Below are 18,115 nucleotides of genomic sequence, written 5' to 3'. Positions count from 1 at the left end.
TAATAAACTATTTCACAATTTCATGTGTTCTTTTCTTTTAAACATTGAAACTTCTTAAACAAAATATCAATCCTTTTCCCTTTTCGTCCTCTATTTTTTTATTTTTGTTTCGTTTCAAACCTTGAAATATTATTTCATCTTCATCAGAATTATCAATCTCATTAATAGATGAGATTATCCGATCCAGCTGAGAAAACAATAGTCGGTGCAAACATTAACCCTAAAACATGGTTCATTTAAGAAATTTCAAAAAGGTGATATTTCTTTTCCAATATTGTTGAAGGCATCTCCATAGGATATACGGCAAGCACCCCTGACATATTAGGTCACCAATCTTTCTTTAGGTTTTCACCTTTTTCTTTTCTCTTCTTCACCACATGAATATGCACATCTAGGTGTCATGATGTTGGTCGGAATTAGAGGTGATTAATTTCTTATCCAATCCGAACGGATCGATCGGAACCGATCCAAATGGATCAACTTATTCGACCCCTACCAATTCGGTCCAATGATCTAATGGGTTGGATATTTTTTTACAAGAGTTTACCGTAGAATATTATATAAAATATCATAATAAATATCTTCATGGCTTCGAAACCCACAAAGTGAATAAATCTTTTATAATATACATAGAAGTTTGAAAGTGTGTTGGATGGCTTGACTTTCAACTCATAATTTTAAAAAAAATATATATATCTTTATTCATTCTAATATTAAGTACGTAGATGTTCTGATGCGTCAACGGCTTCAATTAAAAGATAAAATTTTAAATTGAATACCAGCTCTCCAATCAAATAGTCTACCTATTTTTTATTCTATGCATCTTTTTTATTTTATTTTACGTATAAAAGTCTAAATCTATTTAGACACGTACTCGCCACATATAGATGTTCGGATATTTTTATTTTTTTCGAAAACTTTCATAAACTTTTTTATTGGATTGTCATATACTTAATTTGCTGATTTATATATATTTACATTTTTAAAATATTATTTAAAGATACAGACCCACATCATTACAATTCTTGCAAGAATATTATATTATTTTTTCGAATTGAATTTATTTTCGTATTACAATGAATCTTGTTGCTCTGAATGGCGCTAACTTAAATTAACCAAACACTATCTCAAATTTTTATATTGTACTTTACCTTAGTGATAAATGAAAAATTAATGAGAACAGTATGTCAACGATTCTGCCTTGATGACATGTATGCATCGTTGAACTTGCAAAAGATACGCAATTGATTTATATCCTATAAAATAAGATGAAAATCACTTGATATGTTTTGCTTGATTTGCTCGATATCCCATGTTGATATACCTCTATTTATATAATTTATTTGATAATCAAGTTTACGCGCGCACAGTTCACCTTAAAGAGAGAGCGAAAATTTAACTACTTTGTTTTTTAAATTATTCAATCATATTATTGTGTACGGATTATTTTCTCTTCATTGTTATAACTTTTTTCTTAACAGCATAAATTATATACGATGTTTATATATATATAGAAGGAATCAAGTTACAACAATTTTTGAGTTACAACAAGTTATTACAATCATTTTCTACATTTTAGTTTGAATTTGACTATTTTTTGTACTCATCTTAATAAATAGTAAACAAATTCAAAAAAATGTAAAATTTGGTCTCCAAGCATATTTTATTGTAGAGATCACATCTAACGGTTTGGATTGACGATTTGAACTTTGAAAATGTAGAAAATGGTTGTGGTAACTTATTGTAACTCAAAAATTGTTGTAAGTTGATCCCTCCTCTTATATATATTGTATAATTTAAACGAGAAAAATGAAATATGGAGTTTTTGGGCAATAATAAACAAAAATAATAGATATTGTCTAATATTTATTTTCATAGTTTGTAGATTGAAAAGTTTCTTACCATTGACATAGTAAAATATCATCATGTTCTTTTGTAGCATAGAGAGAAATATATGCATTTTACTTTTGTTTAACAAAAATAAATTGTTTGTTTGTATGTCCATCAAAATTCTAATTTTATATTCAGCCATTATTAGTAATAAGACTAAAAAATTGTATGTCGTTAAGTACACAAACGAGATTCATGAGCTTAACTACATAAAAATCAATTCTCTTCCAGTAACAAATTTACAATTGAAATATATCTATTTTTTATATCTATTTTTTATATATATTTTTTATAATTATAAGCCAAACGTTTATATGATATTTTTTTTTCGAGTTCTCTTATAATATGTCACTGTTGTAACGCACAGGCACGATACTAGGAAGATAATATATAGTCAAACGCATTGATTTTGTCTCGACTGTTTCTTAATTTTTTTTTCCACAAGACCGATAATTCGTCAACTACAAAAAATAAAATTAAAGGAATTAACGATCCATTCTTCTACAAAAAATAATTTAGAAGAAAAAATAGCAATTAATTGGAATATAAATTAAAATTAAAAGGTCCAACTAATTACAGAAATAGGAACGTTTGGAACTGGAAGTTGATTTGAGATCTAGAAACTATATTGAGAGAGATTAAAAAGAGAAACATGTGGATACTTAACAACCACAAAAAATGGATTGACAATAGAATAAATCTGATGTGACAGTTTTTAATTCATTTTATGTAGTAGAGTTTCTTAGTTAGAAACTGTTTATAAAGTCTATATAAACACTATACTGGTTAAATAATTGGGTCAAATTATTTCTTCCTTTTAATTTGTTGCTGACGTGACTTAATAAAAATTCTAAAATTAATTTTATGAATGTAAAAGTTAAAAACTTTAAAGATCTAAATTTCTAAAAAGTTGTTAACAGTTATTTAGAAACTAATTTGAGTTGTTAGAATGTAAATGCTCTTAAATCTTAATAAATTTCAGCTTAGATCCAAATTGTATACCAATCTCCCTGCTCATCTAGTCCATTTTGGTTAAAAAGGATTCTTGTTGGACTTTCATAATTGTAAAAAATAAATTCTTAGCACGAACCAATGTTCAAAATACAAATTAAAAAATAATAGTAACGTCAGTTATTGCAGTATATTATAACTATGAATTATTAACTATAACAATGATAACGTCAGCTATTGCAGTTCTATATTATAACTTTGAATTATTAACTATAACAATGATAACGTCAGCTATTGCAGCTACAAGTCACGAGTAAATACCACAGAAAAATAAGACTGCTTAAACTGTCCATCTTTTTTTTTTTTTTTTTTTTTTTGATGAAAAGCCCTTGGGCGCTTAAACTGTCCGTCAGTGGTTCATTTCATGCATGGTTTGGAGACAATTGGCCAATGAACAGAGGAAGCGAATTTTATAAAGGGCTTTTCTTGGTGCAAAGTAGAAAGCATAATGTGAAAAGAGAAAAACAAAAAATGCTTTTTAAAGAAAAAAAGGATGCTTAGTTCATTCCTAAATCCCTTGGGAAAGAAAAATGTTTTAAAAGATAAAAGCAATGCAGGTACGATTCCAAGCAGATGTACAGAGGGAAATAAATGATCCAAGACCGAAATCTTAGAACAGGACCGCCCCACTAACAAAAAACAAAGGTGGTATGTGATTAAATAAATATTCGTTGATGTCAGTAGATCTCCTTAAACTGCAACATTTAACATTTACAAGTATTAAATAACAATACCAAGAAAGACTAAAGTCACTTTAATCATCCCGAGTGGAAGAGGATGCATCATGGAATCAAAGAATCTGAGCATCTTGCAAGAATAAACCTAACATGCACCAAAAAACAGAAGCAAGCACAATAGTCCTACAAATAAGGAAAGAAAAATTGGTGATATTGCGTTATTATATTATTACTAATTGTCAGTGTCATGACTTCAAATCAACAGAATATATTCTTGCACAACATCAAATACGAACAAAAGTTCTTCATATTCCTCCTACTTTACTGTACACTCATTATACACCTGTACAATAAAATAACTTCTTACACAAGTTACAACATTAAATTTATTCACACCAAGCCGTGGGAGGGAAGGAACATGTTATAGAATCTAAAAAAAAATAATCAAACCTTACGTACAAAAATGAACAAAAAAAAAAAAAACAATTACACAGCATCATTACTGTCTGCTGCATCTCTCAGTTCAACATGTTCATCAAATACAGAGGAGGATCCATTTTCCCGCTGCGATGAGGATTTGGAGATAGTATTTGGGTCCGGAGTACTTCTAGATGAATCCGTTTTCTCTAGCAGTGGAGTATGAAATTTGAGAGGATTTGTGGTTTTTATTAAGAGGCCAAGAGCAGAATTGGAGGCGGCTCGAACAATTGGGTCAGGGGATCGGCACGTCTTGGCCACAAGTATGGTAAACACCTGATTTTAATTTTTAAATAATAATGATAAGTATATTAAAAATTCAATATTTAGAAGAAAGAGCATGATAAAAAATAAATTAGAAAATCAAAAACCTGAGAAAAATAAGGAGCAGAAGACCGCTGCTCAAGCAGCAATGCGAGCATACAGCTAGAGAAACATATTGCATTAGCTTTTATCACTGGCCAAGGTGCATCAAACGCCTAATAAATGAGATTTGAGTATCACTGATTAATCACATTTACAAAGTAATAATGCTACCTTCAATATTGAACTCAAATTACATGAGGTTGGGTACCTGAATTGTTGATTCGAGATAACTATCTACTCTAGATGGCAAGAGTTGACACAGTTGTCGTGCTAGGTCTCTTATGAAATCCTCATAATCCGACCTGGTGATTAAAAAAAAATGTACTTATTGAATGAAAAAAAAAGGTTCAATAATAATAAAATATCTTGAAAATACAAATTTTACAAATTACAAACCGGCGATCTGAAGTGAAGTATTGTTTATTCAAGAGGAATGACAAGCCGTCATCAATCTCCATTATAGGCGCCAATTGCTTAAATGTGTTCTGTTCAAGTTAAAGTAATTTTACCGTTATGTATTTCTTTATATTTTTACCAACAATTGTAACTTGTAAGCTCTTTCAAATTGCAAACCACAAGATATGAAGGTACGTACCCGACAAGCTAGACGTACACTGATATCATCATCATGCAGATGGAGGATCAATCGAGGAAGAGTTGCATGCACCTATATATGATATATAGAGTGAGATTTTGGATTTTAGCAGAATCCAAGTGCAAAGATGAGCATATCATTACTCCTTTGCAATTGTATTATTGTAATACTAGAATATATAGTGATTACCTGCTCAAGGAAAGCTTGATGTTGGGCACCTACTCCAAATGGGCTCAGTGATCCATAAGCTGCAAATGCACTTGACCTCATTTTTGAATCCATTGACACCTGTTGGTAAAAATTTTGAAATGTGTTTCCAATTTTAAAGTCTACTTTTAAAGAGTAACATATGAAACATTATAACCAACAGCATACTTATGCAACACTGGTCCAGTAATCACAGAAAATGTTTTCAAACCCAAAAAAAAGGAAAATGGTTAAAAGAAATGTTAATTTTTCACTAAACCTGACCTGGAGATTGCGTAGCCTCACAGAGAGATTTATCATGATCGGATCAACAGCATCTTTGAAAGATGGACTGATAACCTAAATTCATCATAACATAAATAAGACCAAGATGATGATCAGATATCAATTACAAATTCAAACTATTATGGTAAAAAATATGTACAAGTAGCAAGATGAAAGAGAGTTCACCTTTAACAAGCACTGTACTCCAGTCAGCTGAACTGATTCCTCAGGGTCTTCAAGCAATGCTATTATGACCCCGAGCACTTGTGAAATATACCTTTTCATATGACTCTCTGGTATCTGTAACCAATGATAAAAATTAAATAGCCTGATGGTATACCTTTTCATACAACTCTCTGGTATCTGTAACCAATGATACAAAAATCAAATAGCCAGATGGTATATACAAGAGTTCCATTCAAATTCCGTTGACCTGCTTTGATTACTTGACCAATATTTTTTAATAAAAGACTAATTAGTTACTGTGTCAGTAGACTAGACAGGAGATTTGACTGGCAAAAGAAAAAAGAAAACCTGAACAAGGCCTCTAAGACAGAGACTCCTCACAGTAGGTGACTCATCTGACACGTGAAGACAAAGTTCCTCTACCATCTGTTCCAGCAATGGTAGCATTGTGTCACTGCACTAGGAAAAGAAATAAACTAAGTATGAGTTGAGCATGCACACACACACAACACACAGAGTGAGAGTGATTCTGGTACCAGTGACGGATGAAGTCCGACAAAGCTGCAGCAGCAGCTTCCCTTTCAAATCTTTGGTTCTTGTTTAATGCTTTGCTCAAAATTATGCATGTTGGAGATACCTATCGCAGTCAAAGCAGTACAATTTTTTTAAACTGGTAAGTGTATAAAGCATCGATCTCCATACCTTAAAAAGGAAACTGAAATATCTAACACATACACCCTCCATAGAAAGATTACCTCTTTAGGTCTTTTTAATGCAGTGCAACATGCAATCTCCTGAACAAGGTCGATCCACTTGTCCTTGTCAGTTATCTCACCATCTCTAGCTAAAATCTAAACAAACCCAAAGGAGCACATATAAACATGGGGAACTTTAGACACAACTAGGGGCTAATAAAAAAATATATTTTACTGAATTGCATCATCATTCCTTCTGTCAACAAAGAAATTAAACCTTGGTGGCAATCAAAGTTCAAAATTTGCTCACCTTACCCATTTCAAGATCACCCATGCATTCACAAAAAGATTGAAATGCCGTGAGCAATGTGCTGCATGAATACAATTGTGTCAATATTTTGTGTGTTACCAAATAGAAACAATAATAAAAGTGATACTACCGTAGATGTTCTTGTTGACCCAATCCAGAGAGGCCGTGAAGGCTTCCTAACTTGAGCACAAGTGCTGAGAGCACGGAAGAGTAATTTTGCTCCACTGCTCTTTTTCCCACCTTGCCCCCTCCCCTATATTAAGCAAATATTTAGTCAATATAGATAACTAAAAAGAAATCTTATCTTGAGGCAGCAAGATAAAGCATAATCAGAAAAAACCACCAAACAATGGCATTCGGTCGCACCTAAGAAATGATGTGAGCGAAAGAACAGCAGCTTGGAGGAGTGTATTGTCCCCAAGAGAAGGTTCATTGGCTGTCTCTACCTTTTCCACATCAGCCTTTAAAGCAGAGGTTTTATTAATAACTGATATGATATACTCCAAGAACTGAGTAGCAAGCACAGCATGCTGAGAGAATGCCTAATTCAAAGATGACAAAAAAAGAAAAAGAAATCAGGAGCAAACAAGAAGAGACATTCTCAAGAATACAAAAGAAAATCTAAGGTAAAAGGTACACACACAAAAGGCATCTTGCATCGCCCAGCCGCCACGAATTCTTGTAACATCCTTAGAAATGATGTCTTTCCCAGCTGCTGTCAGGACTTCATCAAACACTATATTTGAATCTGTGTTCTCTGCTAAGCACGAAATCTGATCGAGCAATTTAAGGAAAACAAAGAATCAATAACTAATAATCCATGGTGGCAGGAATCACCACTAATTATTTGCTGAACTTTAGAACAGACATAGAATAGAAAAATATACATGACCTTTGACAAGACCATATTCTAAAGGTGGAAAAAGGCAAAACTTTTAAGATATATAACACAAAAGGATACAGAGTTGAGCACTTCCTGACGTGAGTGCTTGTCAGTGACCGAAATTGCAGCAGATAACAAAGATTGTGTAGTCCTGGATCAAAATACAATGAAACAAGCTTTACCATTACAAATATGCAACACACACTATCACTCCCCCTTTCCCACCTATACCGCAAACAAAATATAAAAGAAGGCAACTAAAGGTGCTAAAACAAAACAACAAAAATCCCAATCTCACTTTTCATCAATTTTATTTGTTTTTTTTTCTTATATTGATAATTTATGTTTATTTTATTCACAGACTAGATAATTATGCTATGATGGCTTATATGCTAACTCTACAAACACGAGATTAGTGTGGAGAAGTGCTTGTAAGTAGGATAACCAGGGCCTGGAAAAAATTTGATGGGGGAGTTTTCCAACAATACCACTGAAATTCATAAAATAGTTTCTCATGAAACTCACCTTGCAATGTCAGTTTCATTCAATTCATTTCCTCTCTTGGAAATAAACTCGATAACAGCATGAACTGCACCATCTGCTGATTGTTTGATCTTATCACAGACAGCATTCGAACAAGAGTGTAACAGTGTGGTCAACTGTTTTGAATATACAATAGTTAGATATAGGACTTACAAAATGTACTCAACAAACTGAACTTCTTAGAAGGCCAACCTTTAGGAAATACGGTCAGAATTCATATTTTTGCTATATATCAGGGGATCAGAACACCATTAACAAGTACAATTATATTCTGCTAATGTCTCATTTCTTATCAGATTTTGTTTATTTAGGGTTCCAACAAACAAGTATGGATTCTTATATTGTGTATACTTGCGTAGCAGTAAAATAGTGACCTTCAAGTGACTATACCTAGAAAATATTACCTCGTATATTTTCTCTCCAAAGAAAAAAAAAAGCAAACAAATAACCTCATCTTTTGTTAATAGGATACAAACAGAAGATACCACCCGATGAAATACTTCCGACTGATCAATAGCAGCATCCTGCGAAAGAAAAAGTATGTCAGATTGATAATTAAGAAGAAACCACCCGATGGAGTACTTCTGTCTGATCATAGGTACAAATTAAACTTGGCAAATAACAGATTGATAATTAAGCAGCAGTTCTCACACTTCTTAGAATGGAGATTGCATCCTCTAGGGATGTCAGAGCTGCGTAAGAAGCCTCAAGATCAATGTCCTTCCCTGGGGCTTTCAATCTTGGAAGGGACAATGATATGGTGAAAAAGAGAGCTACAATCTGCATGTTTACTCCACGTTAAAGTCTACTTAAATAATTTTATAAATATAAAAATGTTATGGATCGAACAAACCTGAATTGAGATTTTCCTAACTTCAGTACTGGTATCAGCACAGCGTGGAAGGTAAGCAATAATTCTCTCTCCGAGGAATAAAGAATCTCGATTGGGCAACACAAAAGCAGCTGAAAGATCAAAATTAGAAGTTAATAAGCTATTTTAAAAAAACCATAAGTTTGTGCATACTGGAGTACATGAACTAGGTTACATGGTAGGCTGGAGAAGTTTCTCTGGAGCCCCCGATCAACCCCAGAGAAAAGGGCGCGGAATTTGGAGAGCATCTCCAGTACAGCCATACAGCCTCGTCTCCTTTGGTGCTCTATGCTAGATGAGGCATAGGGATCAATTTGTCTGAGAGTGTGCAACAATTGTTCAGCCCGGCTACGCCCATCTTCACCACTGCTAATTGTCAAGGGGAAACAGATTAGCACATCGCAAAATAAACTATAATTGTTCCTCTCTGAAGAATGCTTTAGAGAAAAGACATAGATTACCTTGTATGAAGAATGGTACATAAGAGTGTAATGAGATTATTTATCAGAGGTTCAACAATATTAGAAGGTTCATTTGGCAGTGCGAAGAAACCTAATGTAGCCTGCACCAAAAAAAGCCTTTAAGAAAAAATATTTAATCACTCATATGACCATTTTCAAGAGTTAGAAGCAATGACCTTCATGACACGGTTTCTGGTTTCCATGGGCAGTCTGGGCTCAATTGAAACTAATGTTGTACAAGCAGAGAGAGCCAGGCTCTGCAAAGGAATAAGAAGGTTAGTTGATCGTCAAAACATGATTCTTATATGAACTCATCATCATATTTTTGCAATTCTAACAACAAGTGACATTGGTACTATAGACTAGCAAGTGATAATGAACCCAACATGTAACCCTACTGTCTCATGGGAGGAAGACTAGGATGTTAACCATAAGTCATGTGTTCAGACCCACCAATGATACAATTAAGAACGTACAACTTTCCACTGATTTCAACAAAAAGAAGAAAATTGCACACAGTACCTGTGTGTAAAGAAGCTCAACACTTGAATCAGCAATATCATAAGTCTCGTCTCGACCCATTAAAGTTAGCACATAGGCAAGCAATATATCTCTCTTTTTAAGGGGAAAAGAGACTCCCATTTCGGCAGCATGGATCACAGAGCGGCCTAGTGAGGAAGACGGAGTAATAAGGAGCAATTAATTGTCACTTTCTTTCTGCAGTGCTTAGAATCTTAGATGTCTATTGAGTAATCATTGAAGAAAGGTTAGCAAAAGTACCTAGTAGGTCAATGGCAGTGATTACAGCTTTCTTAGCGTTTGGGTGTTGAACATGTAGAAAACTTGCAAGCATGTCCGAACCCTGACAGATTATGAATATGTAAATGCTATCAAAAGTGTAAATCTTGATGGCGATGAAAGCATGACATAAAAATGTATGTCTCCAATAATAACAAAAAAAAAAAAAAAACATAGGATATTGGAAGCTATACACAACTAATTGCAAAAATGATCAAGTTTCCTGATTGTGCCATTTTTGTTAAGCAAGATGAGACCAAAAACATTCTATGTACATTAGCAGCTTTGTTTCTGCAATCTTAATTATATGTTCATAAGAATAAGATGAAACATGGAAAAAACGTGGTACGGGTACAAGCATGAAATGAAAATATTTTGAGAAATATTTTGAGAAAAGATGTCGGGATTGAGCAATTTCTAGAATCGCAAAGAAAGGAAAGAAAAGACGTACCACAAGTGCATTAATTCTGGCTTCTATAACTGTTGTCGGTGCATATCTGGCAGCATAACCATACATCAAAGCTAGCGCCGCATACGTGTCATCAGCATCTTCTGATTTAACTTTGATTGAGAAGAATGACAAAAATCTGCCACAAAATACTATGACTTGGTTAATTTATCTCATTAAGAACATACAACTAATTAATAAAAGTTAGAATAATTGAAAAATAAAAAACTACATGGACATTACCTCTGAAAAGCAGTATATCCCACACTATCTAATATACGCTTTAGCTTCTCCAATACTGTATCGAGATGTGAAGCCGCAACCTGAAACAAATGGATAGCTTTACAAAGGGAAATGCATAAGAAGAAAAAAAACAACGAATTTAGGGCAATACTGAGACGCTAACTTACCAACCCCATGCCTTTGGCTAGGCCAAGCCTGTTTGTAGGAACCAATATATTGGCTTGTTTATACATCAAATCTATCATTTCACGCACATACATTCTGTCATCAAGCTTCTGTAAAAGCATGCCTAGGCATCTGCAGGAGTGAATATTATAAATAAAATATGTAAAACAAGAACAATGTAGAATGAACACAAATGATAGAGAGGGAGGGACAGACACTGGACCTGTGAAGTAAGGCTGTATGTTCGTCGTCATCAACATACAAAGAGTATTGTGTTGCAAAAGTATCACCTAAGGAAACTATCCAATCACGATCTTGCACCACATCCAGAGATTCTGATAGGAACTAAAAGTACATAAAAAAAATAAAAAAATCTGCATGTATAATGAATTTCCATATGAAAAGGAAGTGTACTATCAGTAATTTAGTATGAAAAAGATAAAATAGAAAGCAATGCAAGTTAGTTGCTGTTTGTCAATTAAACAGTACCTGACGTCACTGGCAGAACTATACATGTTATTTTAAGTTAACCAAACCACTGTTAATTAGTCTAAACTACCCTTAAGTTAAAAATTTTTAAAAAAATAAATCAGAAAGATAACTTACATTAATAACCATGTCATCCCAAGTTTCTTGGTAAGAGGGGTCCTGTCTTAGGTCATCTGGATCACTGATGTAAGCCTTCAATTTGGGGACCTAAAACTTGCCAAATTAAGTATTTTGTAAAGGCACCTAAATGACTGTATCTAAATTGTCTACTTTCTTCCTAAGAAAAAAGAAAGAAAAATATGGTACATAAGTTTCTATACCTCATCTTGCCAGAATAAAACAAGGTTTCTTGGGAACAATGGACCCAAGTAGCATAAAACCTGCATTAAACTAGACAGATGATTAACACAATAGTAATAACTGTTAGAAAACAAAATATATCCCCGACTGATAAATATCCTCCATTGCCCAAATTTCAATACATTCAAATATTTTAAAGTGTCAGAGCACTTCAAAAGTTTTGCAAACATGGGAATGCATGCAACAATGTATTGTGATATATTTTTATAACTATCATGATGTAAGGTCAGAAACAAGATATACCGTCAAAATTTGAGTAGCTAATTGCTCCCTAGCAAGTGGATCATGCAGAAGGACAATTAAACGAGCAAAAAGTTCCTGCATTTCAAAGAACAACATCTAAACTTCAAAAGAATGTATAGTAAAAAGAAAACCAAGTATGCTAAAGAATGCTGGAGGCATCAAGTATACTTGTTACTGAATGAACATACTTCAGCACTAGGAAGATCATTGGAGGAATTAAATTCACTGGGTAACAAACTAGCTTGAGGTGTCCTTTTCCTACATAGCTCAGTTATACATCTGCAGACCTGAACCATAAGGATAATAACATTAAAAAAACATAAAAACTCCTTGAAAAGGGGACAATTCAGAATCAAATTTTTGCAAGATAATGTAAAGTGTTTCAGAATATTACTGTTGCAACTGCACCAGTATACTTCTTGGGGATGATCATCTTCAAAATAAATGGCCAGAGGATATGCTACAAGTTAATGCCAGACTTATATTAATACCGATTTAATTTACAAAAAGCAGACAGGAATTCAAAAAAAGCAAAGTCATATCTACCTCCATTTCAGGAATTGTGATAGCCAGTAAAAGGAGACCCTTCTCACAAACAGCTCTTAGTTCTTCTAGACTGACAGGCCCCAGCATCACCTTGAATTTTATATCATGAGATAACATAGTACCTCTTTCAGTATGATGCCAGTACAATATGATTGATAAAAAGATCAGTCGTGAGAGGAAACAACCCAAACCCCAATATTAAAATGATTATCCTGATGCTCACTACCTAATGAGTGGGCAACCAATTATCCAAAGAAATAGAGAAAAAAAAAATAGAGGGAAACCTCAAGCCTCTTGTATTGGGACGATCCAAGCTGAAGAAAATTGTTTGAGATGCTACTCGAGTTATCTATCTCCTCATCAGTTATAGCACAGTGCCTAATGAGAAACTCAACTGCCATTTCTGCTGGTTGGCCGCTTAGGTAACAGTGTGATGCCATGACAACTATTAGCTGTCATAGGATAAAATTAAGTAGCATAATGTTAATATTTTACAATCTCAGCCTTCTTATTGTCAACTTAAATTAGTGTTTGCTTGTTGTATCAAGAGGTATTTATCCAATTGTTATTCCAAATGAAAGAATAGCACAAAAGATTACTTCTGCTAGTGCTTTCTGAACACCCAAACCATGCTCATCAAGTAGTAGTAGCTTCACAATTTCAACAAGTGAGGTTCTTTTGCTATGCCATGATTCCAACAGCCTGTGATTTTTTTGTGGATTGCAATGATCAAATTCAAAAGTGATTAAAATTCCAAACAGAAGAACTTTTCATGAAAAAATAAAGAAAACTAAACCTGGGCAATAGATGCTTAATAGTGCAAAGTGCTCCGATGATGGATGCTTGATCCTTTGCCTTGCATTTCTAAAGGTAAGCCATAAAGGGGGCTAGTTTAAGGTGAGCCTTGAAGAAGAATAAGAGAAGCATAATTTGAAATAATATAAAATGTACGAAAAAAGGTCCTCTGATAGTTCTGACTTTTAAACTCACATTCAAAATGAAGGTGCACAGATCTTCGGGATATACTGAACCAACCACCAAAAAGCAATGCTGGATCTCATTATAGTTCTGTCCAAAAAAGCATGTCAGTATCAATATTATCAGAAGAAGCTACATAAATCATAAATGTTCAACAATTAACAGAAGGACCAAAAGGAATTGGAGAGTATCTAAAGGTCAACCTCAATTCTTTGTTTAACAACTAAAGCAGGTTGCTACAAGGGATGCAATATAATAGAGATGAAGAAACAGGTTTGTAAATTTACAATAACAAATTGAATTCATCTAATTTGTAAAAGGAGACACAAAGCACCTTGAGGCCCATTGAAAAGTTTGAGCGGTCGTCTTTACTATTGATAGATGCTGCTGGGAGAAGAGTAACCAAAACTACCTCTAGTTCCTGGAAATATTAAATGAAACAAAATTAAGAGCCAAAAACAGCTCAATTCAAATTTTAATAAATAGTTGATCTCACCTCAAAATCAAGGAGAGGAGGACCTGATTCTGTCAACAAAGCAGCAGTGAGAACATGATGAAGGCTGCTTGTGGCAACATATGCAATTTCTTGATCTTTCTTACACCTTGTTGGTCAAAGGAGTTAAAATATTAAACAACAATTTGCTTGAAGTATTCCTTTTCAAAGAAGTATAAAAAAAATGTTTAAGAGTATAAATATACAAGTCCAATATTGTAGGGATAAGCCTTGGCAATGCCGCCTTTAGCTGAGATCTTGTAATCAGACCAACCATTTCTCCCAAGGCTTCAACGGAAGATATCCGCACCTGACCATATAACAAAAATTATACACAAATAAAGTTTGGTTGAAACTCGTACTGCACTCATAGAGTCTCAGGCTCCCTTTTTGTTCTTTAACATCTATGTATTTTACAACCAGTCGCTTATTAGGAGTTATAATCCTCTTGCTTTTTGCTATTAGAGAATTTAAAACTTATTAATAAAAGTTGCTTACCCTTAGATCTCGAGAACTAGCCCAAGCTCTTAGTAGTAGCTCAAAAACTGAATTCATGAAGGACCTGTGAAAGAAACCCTGCCAAGGTAAATTGGTATGCCTCCAAAAGCATCATTTGAATTAAACAAATTTAAAAAAAAACAAATAACTTACATTACGTCACTATCAAAATTATGGTCAGAAGGAACATCTCCTAGATGCTGCCATGTAGCCTGGCACCAGCACTTAAATGCTAGGGAGAAAATAACAAATCGCCCTTAGTTATTTAACATTTTACAAAAAAAGTCCTTTCTCGGTATCTGTTGAAGTCTGGATCAATATGTATGTATGGGCACCTGGAATTTAAAGTTCTAGTGCTTATGGGTTAGTGTATTATTAGTGCTTTACAGTTCCGTAATAGTCAAATGTGCAATGCATACAAATGTTTAGGGGATAGAATTACTAATCTGCTTTTCCCATCTCTCATTTGTCTTTTCTATCTCAGACAAATCTGCTTTTCAGTTTGCAAATCTTGGATCGCAACAATAGCCAACCTGTTTAGGTTTTGTAAATGGATTCTGGTAGTGTGAGTACATTTTTTCAATACTTTTAATTCATCTGATGTGTTTTAAAATGTTCCTTCTGCCAAAGATGTACCATACATACCAGGATCCAGTACTGGTATAAATCAACTGGTACTGTTCAATAATCAGAATGCTAAAACAAAAAAATACCATTTGCAAAGATAGGCCGATGTGTGTCTCTTACACTACCAAGAATAGGTAGAACACGTAAAAGCACATCTTTTAGCCGTGAACTAAACTGCAAAGCTTCGAACAAAAAAGCATCGAAAGATTTCAACTTCATGCATAGGCCACTGAACAAGGAAACATCAGAGGAAGAAGGAACAAAAGAAAATCAAAGGGGACTTCACCTTCAGCAGATGCAAAATCTGCTAGTATTTGAACCATTGCTGGTAATGCAGGATTTGACCCTGACAAGTGAAGAAAGATCTCCTCCATCAGCTGGAGAAAAGAAAGAACAAAAGAAGGAACAGTTGGATAGACGAAAAGACATAACAATCCTCAACTCCTCATGGAATCAGAAAAGCAAAAATAACAATGGCCACAGTATATTGAGCAAAAAAAATGATACCATAAATAATAGTGATGGCATAATAAAAAGTTGAAAACAGTTGGCTTCCCCAACATTTTATGACCAACCAAGGAACAAACATATGTAATAATTAATAAGAGAAATACCAGGTCTGGATCTTTAGATCCAACCGAAACTAGGAGATAAGCTGCTGCTCTCTGCCAATCAGCATTGAACTCCTATATATTTGAAAAATAGGTATGTTAGCACTAACATGAGTTTTCAGATAAAGTGCAAAAATTACTTTTTTATTTACCTTTGTATTTTTGTGTTTTGAGTTTTTTTTTTTTTTAAACATGTGTAAATGTGACTATTTTGTAAATATCAACTTTTTTGTACTCTTTGGAAATAGATGGACTGAATTATCACATAAGCCTTTAGTGCTGAATTAATAATATATTAATATGTAATAAATGTGGAAGCTGAATGTACCTTAGATGTGATAATCTCTGATGTAGCAATCTTTGCAAGCTTACTCAGGTAAGTGGGGTCTGTATTCTTTTGGTCCATTACCCGCACAGCATTCGCCATGACCAGAAAGACTCCAGTTAGGTTACCAAATTTCTGAGTATCATAAAAACGCAGCATAAACATATAAGCATGAAGCAATGCAATTTTTGAAGCTACAAAATTGAAATTATTTACACATTGCAATTCAGTACCTCAACTTTTGTCTACATGGACAAGCAAAGGTTATATTCTTATTATTTGATGCATATTCCTCGTGTAAAGATTTGAATAACGTAGAATAATAATGTTGTAATAACTTTTAAAATCTATACAAAAAATTAAAAAAGGTGTTTACTTATTACATTGCTATCAGATCCATTATAGTCAACATCAACACATTTCAAGATGAAATGTTGAATTCCAGGTGAAAATGAACCTTGCAACTTCAGATTAATAGCAAAAGAAGTAATAATAAGAGCTAATAAAGAGAGCTTTCTTACCCGCCGGCCTCCATGCGCCACAGCAGCACAACAGTCTAACACTAGAAGTGGGTTCCTGCCAGACAACACATAGAGTAGTTTTAAGTTTTTTAGCAGTCTAGTTGTACTTTTCATTAGGAAAAGTACTGTCCGGTAATAAATTGCATACAGTGATATAAATACATCGAAATTGAAAATGGTCACGGTGAAAAAAAAAATTAAACGGAAAGGTTGCATTAGTGAACTTAGATATACCAAATTCAAATGTATGTGTTGGAAAAAAAAAATAATTAAAGTAATTAAAACTGTTCTAGCTAAAAAATTTAAGAGGGATGCTGCTTACAATGGAGATATCTCTTTTAGCGAAGATAAAGAGGCATCTCGGACGAGCGCCGACTCGTCTGCGAGAGAAGACACCAGCACCTGCACAGCTTCTGAGAAGAAAAAAAGGAGGGATCACAAACCAAAGATAAAATTAGGTATAATAGAATTGTAGAATGGGATAGATGAAAAGCACCTAGAGCCGGGACGGAGCCCGACGACGAAGCCATGGCGAGAGGATAAGCGAAAGGGAGAGATCGAAGAGAGAGAAAGGAAATAGGAGAAGAGGAGAGACGAGCAGGTGACAGCACAGCATGGAATGCCAGATGCCGGTCAGACAATAGAATATCTTCTTATATGCTCTCGGAGTACCAGCTTTGATTGGCTGAATAACACTGTCAAGTGGGTCCCACTTAAAAACTATTTTACTTGCTGCTGTAACAGTGACCAGGGGCAGGGAAGAAGGATCGAGTTACTGAAAGAGTCGGAGAATGATCAGAAGTTATTTCTCAGAAATAAGAATGAGAAGAACAAAACATGTATTAAGTCAATAATTAACATGTGGGCTTTCATTGTTCCCTGAATCGATGCTCGCAGAAAACAACACTCATAAAAAAAAATCGGAAATTGGCGGTAGCGGTAGGCGCGCGCGACTGATCGACCGCTAGGCAGTAGGCTTTCAATAAATTGAGTTCGGATGGGATGTCTCATGTCAGCATAATTTGTTTGTTTGTGAGTTTATTAAAAGGAGTAGAACCAGGATGTTCTTAAGGTGTTTTTAAGCCCATTAAGTTTTTGGTGAGTTTGATTCTAAAATTTATCAAAGTAATTTTAAATTATGAATTCAAACTGTTAAAACTATTTAATGTGATCGACTATTAAAAATATATAAGATTTAGAGAATGTTATAATGTCTTATATCTTTCATGCCTCCTACTCATCATATCTCTATTCTTTATTTTTGTTTTTAAATTATAAAAATAATAATTTTGTATCTATTTAAAAATAGTAAAAAAAATTTAAAAATATATATG

The 18,115-nt window shown here is 33.9% G+C and overlaps 1 protein-coding gene across 4 annotated transcripts; it reads right to left on the bottom strand.

Annotated features, from left to right (window-relative positions):
• Positions 1 to 3,782: 3,782 nt before the first annotated feature.
• On the bottom strand, positions 3,783 to 17,426 carry LOC144567146 (ARM repeat superfamily protein). Of its 4 annotated transcripts, none has more exons than XM_078317201.1 (51): positions 17,278 to 17,425; positions 17,104 to 17,194; positions 16,782 to 16,836; positions 16,264 to 16,395; positions 15,939 to 16,010; positions 15,611 to 15,701; positions 15,411 to 15,506; positions 14,851 to 14,929; positions 14,698 to 14,761; positions 14,406 to 14,509; positions 14,203 to 14,308; positions 14,041 to 14,127; positions 13,719 to 13,796; positions 13,525 to 13,592; positions 13,328 to 13,430; positions 13,013 to 13,180; positions 12,729 to 12,818; positions 12,577 to 12,642; positions 12,371 to 12,469; positions 12,183 to 12,257; positions 11,900 to 11,959; positions 11,697 to 11,786; positions 11,314 to 11,435; positions 11,093 to 11,222; positions 10,926 to 11,005; positions 10,686 to 10,821; positions 10,217 to 10,298; positions 9,959 to 10,104; positions 9,613 to 9,693; positions 9,437 to 9,537; positions 9,151 to 9,341; positions 8,958 to 9,067; positions 8,756 to 8,884; positions 8,554 to 8,628; positions 8,087 to 8,220; positions 7,640 to 7,712; positions 7,320 to 7,451; positions 7,045 to 7,220; positions 6,809 to 6,931; positions 6,679 to 6,739; positions 6,429 to 6,524; positions 6,210 to 6,310; positions 6,022 to 6,127; positions 5,674 to 5,850; positions 5,488 to 5,562; positions 5,206 to 5,304; positions 5,017 to 5,088; positions 4,818 to 4,906; positions 4,630 to 4,723; positions 4,427 to 4,534; positions 3,783 to 4,331 (listed from the first exon to the last, which is right to left on the bottom strand). In XM_078317201.1, the coding sequence occupies exons 1-51, from the start codon at positions 17,309 to 17,311 to the stop codon at positions 4,065 to 4,067; spliced, it is 5,274 nt and encodes a 1,757-aa protein (XP_078173327.1). In that variant the 5' UTR covers positions 17,312 to 17,425; the 3' UTR covers positions 3,783 to 4,064. The 4 variants fall into 4 exon arrangements, 2 of the variants coding, with proteins under 2 accessions (XP_078173327.1, XP_078173328.1); XM_078317202.1 differs by having other exon boundaries at positions 5,674 to 5,787; XR_013515358.1 differs by lacking the exons at positions 3,783 to 4,331; positions 4,427 to 4,534; positions 4,630 to 4,723; ... (2 more) ...; positions 5,206 to 5,304; positions 5,488 to 5,562 and having other exon boundaries at positions 5,674 to 5,787; positions 6,022 to 6,132; positions 17,278 to 17,426.
• Between the last annotated feature and the right edge of the window lie 689 nt (positions 17,427 to 18,115).

The sequence above is a fragment of the Carex rostrata genome, chromosome 16 (assembly GCF_964058835.1).
Source record: "Carex rostrata chromosome 16, lpCarRost1.2, whole genome shotgun sequence".
NCBI lineage: Eukaryota > Viridiplantae > Streptophyta > Magnoliopsida > Poales > Cyperaceae > Carex > Carex rostrata.
Note: the sequence above shows the minus strand (reverse complement) of the source record. Positions and strands in the feature narration are given on the sequence as shown.